This window comes from Palaemon carinicauda, chromosome 18, assembly GCF_036898095.1.
Source record: "Palaemon carinicauda isolate YSFRI2023 chromosome 18, ASM3689809v2, whole genome shotgun sequence".
Classification (NCBI taxonomy): Eukaryota; Metazoa; Arthropoda; class Malacostraca; order Decapoda; family Palaemonidae; genus Palaemon; species Palaemon carinicauda.
In genome coordinates this window covers 21,404,551-21,412,050 of record NC_090742.1, presented here as the reverse complement: position 1 = coordinate 21,412,050, position 7,500 = coordinate 21,404,551, and the positions used below count along the sequence as shown (strand labels likewise).

The 7,500-nt window shown below is 36.2% G+C and overlaps 1 protein-coding gene across 1 annotated transcript in view; it reads left to right on the top strand.

The window, feature by feature from the left end:
• Positions 1-7,500, top strand: part of LOC137657018 (lachesin-like) — a 262,273-nt gene that overhangs the window by 158,868 nt on the left and 95,905 nt on the right. The window contains exon 3 of the mRNA XM_068391371.1: positions 3,677-3,798. Within this exon, the coding sequence (XP_068247472.1) occupies positions 3,677-3,798 (122 nt within the window). The remainder of the gene's footprint in view (positions 1-3,676; positions 3,799-7,500) is intronic.

The window sequence follows — 7,500 nt, the reverse complement described above, 5'->3', positions numbered from 1 at the left end:
GAGAGAGAGAGAGAGAGAGAGAGAGAGAGAGAGAGAGAGAGAGAGAGAATTTTAGCTGATTCTTGACTGGTACTTCGATTAATTTATATTTGCATATCTATAACAAAACGCTAAGAGATCATTAAAACATATACTAGCGGCCAAAAAAAAAAGAGAAAAAAAAATATTGACATATTGATAATCTTGGAACACGTAGGCCTACAGTTCAAAGGCCACTCATGAATGGCACAGGGAGATGCCCTAGAGACTAACCATATATACATTTGATCAAAGACCAAGCCCCTCTCCACTCAAGCAAGCTCGGACCAGGGAAGACCAGGCAATGGCTCCTGATGTCTCAGCAGGTAGACCTAAAATGTCCCCTAAAACCCCCATCCTTTGCTCATAAGGCTGTTGAGGTTGCAGTCACTACAAGAAACTATCGAGTTTAAACATAACTCGAACCCCGGTTGGGCAGAACGCTAGGCAGGGAGGATTGAGTTTAAGCAAGACTCTAACCCCAATGCGGCAGAACGCTCGGCAGCGACGGAGATGGGCGGGGACTAGCCGTGCAATAAAGGTGTGGCTGAGAACATTGCCTCAAGGCCTGGTGTACCAATAATTCCTGTGTCCAACTGTACGTCCCGAAAATCTGATGTTTTCTAGGAAATGCTTGACCTAGGAACTACAGAACACACATAATACGATACTAATAGCTGTGGGGTTACTTCTCACTAACATTGAAATATTGTGAAATACCTTTCATAAACTACAGTACCACCATCTAAAGTTAACCTACTAATTATTCCTCTGAAATATAACGAAATTGTCAGCCATATCAACTGATGATAGGACGAATAAAACACTAAGAAAGGACCTTTGGATGACATTTGTGGACGGATGTATGTATCGAATTTGGATCATGAGGTTCAGGGACCAGGACTGGGGGCAGGGAGGGAGCTGGACCCCTTACACTTGCACAAGGAACCTTAAAAGTAAAGATTGGAGAAAGCGGCAACGGAAGCAAATTAGAAGGCTAAACAGAGGGTGCACCTACGTGTCAAGAAGACCCTTTATAAAACTTGAAACTACCTAAAGGGCTGTGGTGGCCGATGTGGTAACGTCCCTGACTGGTGAACGCCAGACTGGGATTCGAGTCCTGCTCAAACTCGTTAGTTGGGAAAGGCTATGGGTCTATCTGCTGAATTATCAGGAGTCATTGCCTGGCCCTCCTTGGTCTTACCTTGGGTGGAGATGGGGCTTAGGTGCTCATCATATGTATATATGGTCAGTCTCTAGGGGATTGTCCTGCTCGACAGGGTAATGTCACTGTTACCTGCCCCTGTCATTCACGAGTAACCTTTAAAAGAGAACAGCATGGGGTGTTCTAACAGCACACAAACACTACGGGAGAATAGTTAATGTGATCGTGAAGTTGTATGTAAGCGTTTCTAGAAACACTTCAATATGTAGGCCTACGGTTCAGTACATCGTAAAAATGTACATAATATGCATTCCACCAAGCATGATTTAAACTTTAAGACTTTCTGTGAGCAAGAAGAACTTATCACGTCCTTAAACATACTTTACTATAGCAATTTCCAGGTAAGAACAACAGGGAATTCATTTAGTATACGTAGGCCTACGCGTGTTTATGAGCGTGTTGACCTTTGCGAATTGTTGTATAAAAAGGAAAATACGTGCTGTTGTTATTTAGCAATAATAGCAGAAATAAACTTAAAAGTGCGTGTAGGAAACATATCAAACTAAAATCAATAGGTTAATAGGATTTTTCTTTGAAATAAGATCTTCCTTTTTAAAATTTCACGTGAACTGTACACAAAAAGTTATGCAGTAATAAGAGTAATCATTCGCTTTGCTATAGGCCTACTTACTATGAGCCAACCCCCTTAAAATTAGGCAAGCAAGTTATTATGACCAATCTTAAATAAAAACCAATAAGACGAAAAATATCATTCAATTAATTTACTTATTACGGGTTCATTCGTCCGAGCAGATAAGACTCGGTGACGGCTGTATTTAAAATATCAGTGTGACTAGTTCTAATACTTTATTATAATATGAGAGAGAGAGAGAGAGAGAGAGAGAGAGAGAGAGAGAGAGAGAGAGAGAGAAACTATCAAGAATTTTATACCGATCCACGATACAAAAAGAGCGTGTCCCGAACGCATGAGCTTCGAGAGTTTTAGTACTTCTATTTTTCTTACTTCATCATTTCTTGCATATCGTCTTTCATGTCAATTCTTATTTCTTTTCTTTAAGTCCCGATTATAACCAAGCTACGACATTTTACCATCTACCAAGCGGTATAGTCTCTAGCATTCTTAGTTTCCAGTTTTTACACGAAAACACATCCTCAAAATTGGCATATTGCATAACTTGTTTATCAATATACTTTTTTGTAAGCAACTTCATCATTAGAAAAGAAAATAAAAAAAAAATCTCCTATTCACAATCAATTCCTCCACATCTTAAAAGTATCTTTATCACCCACAAACAAAAATCTCTTTACAGACCTCGCCACTTCACAGCAAGCTCCCTTCCCCCCGCCGCCACCATCAGTCTATATAGCGTCGTAACTCGTCCCATAATACAAACAAATTAAGCTAATGTTTCAATCTGATCGCCGGATCCCTCATGGCCGCCAGCTTTCCCGCCAAAATAGAGCGGGCTGCGAGAGACACCGGCCGGGGAGTGGGGGAAGCACAGGGAGTGGGGTGAAGGGTTTAGAATTTGGCGGGTAACTTTCCGCCAGAATAAGGACGAATATCCCGCCAAACCTAGAGACCAAACCGGCGTGCACACAAACAAACACATACATACACCAAATAAATATATATGCAAATCTGATTGATTAAATGAGTGCCCGTGGGAGAACAATAGGCAGGAGGGGAAAGCCATGTTATTGTAGTTTGTGAGGTTCGTGGTGTGTGGTTTGGAGGGGGAGGCATGATAGTAGTTTTGGGGGACTGACTGACAGTACTGGCTGTCTGTGTGGCCATCACAGAAAGTAAAATAATGTACTGAGAGGCAGGCTGATGACAACGTGACTGAATGAGAGGAAGAAGCCTTAAATGCACTTCGCAGATACTCAAGTCATTTTCGAGAGACAGAAAAGGAGCATTCCGGAAACAAAACAAAAATACATGACTTTTAAAGATTACCGAAAGTTTAAGCAGTTTTAAAATATTCATTTTGAAAAGAAATCTCCACATTTATTTTTAGGTATGCCACAGTAATACACACACATACAGATATATGTATATATATATATATATATATATATAGATGAAAATCAACACAATATCGTGATCAAATAGAAATAAATTTCTACCTCATACTTGGGATCGAACCCTAGTCCCTTCAAATGATAGACCAGGTCACTTCCAACATATACACACACACACACACATATATATATATATATATATACATATATACATATATATATATATATATATATATATATATGCATGTAAAAATCACAGGGAACAGGATGCCTTTGTATATATATATATATATATATATATCTTAAAATTTCAATCTGAGTAAATCCCACACCTGCAATTACTTTAAGAAAACAATGCACTAAATTGACCTTAAAGCCACATCAAAATCCAACGAAGGGTAAATAACATTTTTTTTTCTCTCTTTTTCCGATTGGCTCCACCACCAGCAGTGCAACACGACCCAGGGACTCCGATGCCCAGCTTCTCAGAGCCGATCGGCAACATCACAATCATCAAAGGACGAGACATCACTTTCACCTGTGTCGTCAAGCATCTCGGCCAGTATAAGGTTTGTATTATTATTATTATTATTATTATTATTATTATTAGCCAAGCTACAACCCAAGTTGGAAAAGCAATGTGTTATTAGCCCAAGGCCTCCAACAGGGAAAACCCATTGAGGAAAGGAAATAAAGAAATAAATAAATGATGAGAACAAATTAACAATAAATCATTCTACAAACAGTATTATTATTATTATTATTATTATTATTATTATTATTAGCCAAGCTACAACCCTAGTTAGAAAAGCAAAATGCTATAAGCCCAAGGGCTCCAACAGGGAAAAATAGCCCAGTGAGGAAAAGAAACAAAGAAATAAATAAATGATGAGAACAAATTAACAATAAATCATTCTACAAACAGCATTATTATTATTATTATTATTATTATTATTATTATTATTATTATTGTTACTAGCCAAGCTATAACCCTAGTTAGAAAAGCAAGATGCTATAAACGCCAGGGGGTCCAACAGGGAAAAATAGCCCAGTGAGGAAAAGAAATAAAGAAATAAATAAATGATGAGAACAAATTAACAATAAATCATTCTACAAACAGTATTATTATTATTATTATTATTATTATTATTAATAGCCAAGCTACAACCCTAGTTGGAAAAGCAAGATGCCATAAGCCCAAGGGCTCCAACAGGGAAAAATAGCCCAGTGAGTAAAAGAAATAAAGAAATAAATAAATGATGAGAACAAATTAACAATAAATCATTCTACAAACAGTATTATCATTATTATTACTACCCAAGCTACAACCCTAGTTGGAAAAGCAAGATGCCATAAGCCCAAGGGCTCCAACAGGGAAAAATAGCCCAGTGAGGAAAAGAAATAAATAAATTATATGAACAAATTAACAATAAATCATTCTACAAACAGTATTATTATTATTATTACTAGCCAAGATACAACCCGAGTTGGAAAAGCCAAGATGCTACAAGCCCAAGGGGTCCAACATGGAAAAATAGCCCAGTGAGAAAAGGAAATAAAGAAATAAATTAATGATGAGAACAAATTAACGATAAATCATTCTACAAACAGTAACAACGTCAATACAGATGTCATAACATAAACTATAAAAAGACTTATGTCAACATATAAACATTTGCCGCAAGTTTGAACTTTTGAAGTTCTACTGATTCAACTACCCGATTAGGATGTTCATTCCACAACTTGGTCACAGATGGAATAAAACTTCTAGAATACTGTGTAGTATTGAGCGTTGAGTCCCATGATGGAGAAGGCAATTGATTGATTGATTTTGAGTGTTCTGGCATTCAGCAGTGAAACGTTGGGACAGGTTTAAACTTCCTTATTACTTGTCAAATCTATTTTCTTTATGGGGAAGTTTTTGCTTATTTTGGGTCTTAAGTTTTACAGTTTACGAAATATTATGATTTAATGTTTCTTGCCAGAGTGAAGGAAGTTGAGAAGCAAACATAGGATTAAGACTTGGATCTAGGTTAGGCTAAGACCGTAGCTAAGACTACAGCAGACTAAGGGAGTTTGCAGGAGGGAGTAGCACCCTCCCGGGTAGGTAAGGATACGGCTCCTAGGTTAGGTTAGGTGGTGTTCTTGTTTTGTTTCCCTTTTAAAATGTGGGTTTTCAGTCATAACTTGAAATTTTACACCAAGTCTGTACCAACGAAAGACCAAACGCTCCTAATCAGCTTCATCCTAATTAGTCATAGGTCTAGGCCTACACTGTTTTTGTAAACCTAGTCTGGATTTACGTATTCATATTTCAAGAAGTAATGCCAAATTATAACATACTTTTACTGCTCAGTAACTTTTCAAAGCATTCCGTTTTAAACTCGGTATGGATTTACATATTCATATTTCAGAATTAATGCCAAATTATAACATACTTTTACTGTTTTAGTGACTTTTCAAAGCATTTTGATTTATACTCAGTATGAATTATCTCTCATTAATAACGTTACTATTAAATAATAGTGGCATTCATAAGAAGTTTGAAAATAGCATTTGCATTCAGAAACATTTTATAATCACCTATCCAGAATATTCGGTTACCCTTCTTCAAAGCGACTAAGGATGATGATTGTTAATCTACATGTTGATTTCAGGGTTACTAACGTTGTTTTATTCTAAATTATTATTTTGATCCTTATTATCTTGTTACCCGATGCATAAACATTTGCATCTTGTTTGGAAAGAGCTTCTGCATTTGTCCATTTATTTCACATCAGAAAGTCAACTCTCCTTATGCTTAAAAAACTATTGTCTTACCGCTTTAAAAATCCATTTACTGCTGTTGAGTGTAGGATCTCTATTTCATCCTCCAAATCATATGTTACATAAGGCCTTTTTTCAACATTCCCTTTTCCTTATCTATACTGTTAGAAAAAAACCGCTATTTTAATCGGAAATTCTCCATAAAAATATACCGTTCTTAGTCGTATTTCAGTAAAATACAGGCGACCGTAATTTTACCTTACTTTATTATTAACTCTTACGGGTTGATGACCGTAATGTCACTCATTTACGTCAATATATCCTTTTTTACAACGGTAAAAATCCTGGAATAAATGTTGCCAAACATTTGCAGTTTTTTTTAATGCAAATTTGTAAGTGTACTTTTGCCGCTTATTGCACTTCCACACGTTAGTTGAAAATTCATCGCACCTCTTATTATCTTTAATCTCCTAGTCGTATGCTTACCTCCATCTCTTAACTGATCATTCTTTGTATATAAACTATAATCCCAAAAGGATATCACAAAGGGGTGTATATAGCCTGATGAATCTCATTATCTCCAAGACATTGCCATTTCTGAGTGTCCTATCATAACGTCTTCTTCACCTTCTTGGATGACATTTATAATTCAACTTGTCGCTTCTGTCCGCAATCTGGGATTTAAAGACTGCTTCATTCCTTTCATCTTTCAGTTTTATCGAAACTTTGCATAGCCTTTACCTATCCATAAAGGAAATGATACTCTTAACCCTTTCACTGACAGTGGTGAATTCAATAAAACTTCTGATGTAGCAAAATCTTTCAAGAAGATATTTATTGAAAAGCTCTCATCAAGACCTTTCAAATGAATATCAACTTTTTTCTGGTTTGAGAGATTTTAAAAGATGTTTCCCTTTTTCAAATCTTGACGAAGTCATCAAATGGCAGTGAAAAGGTTGAATAAGGAGCCTCTTCAGTTATTTCTTTGCATGAACGAAAATATGACTTTTTGCATTCTCTATGACCTCGATATATTCTCTTCTACAGTTTTTTTCTTCTCTACGCCCTTTATAAGTTTTAAGCTAACAAACTTGCATATGATTCCGCTGGTCGATTTAAATCAATTACATACATACATACATACATACTTTACATACATACATAGAATATTGAAATCATTAATTGACTGTTGCTTCGAATCGAGAGAAGTATTAATTAATTGTATTAAGAGGCAACATGGGCTAATGAAAGAATTTCCCAGGATTTGTGTAATGTTAGCAGACTGAAAGAGGGCCGAGAAAATTATGCAAAGAAGATTAAGTAATATTCAACATAAATATATTGGATAATAGCAAACTAAGTAAAAAAAAAAATCAATATGATATAGCTCAGTTAAAAGGGATTCTCCAGATGTTTTGGGTTGGATGATAACGTAGAGTGAGGAAACGGAAAATATAAAGATGATGATGATGATAATATATGGGGATTAGGGGTAAAACCCAAAC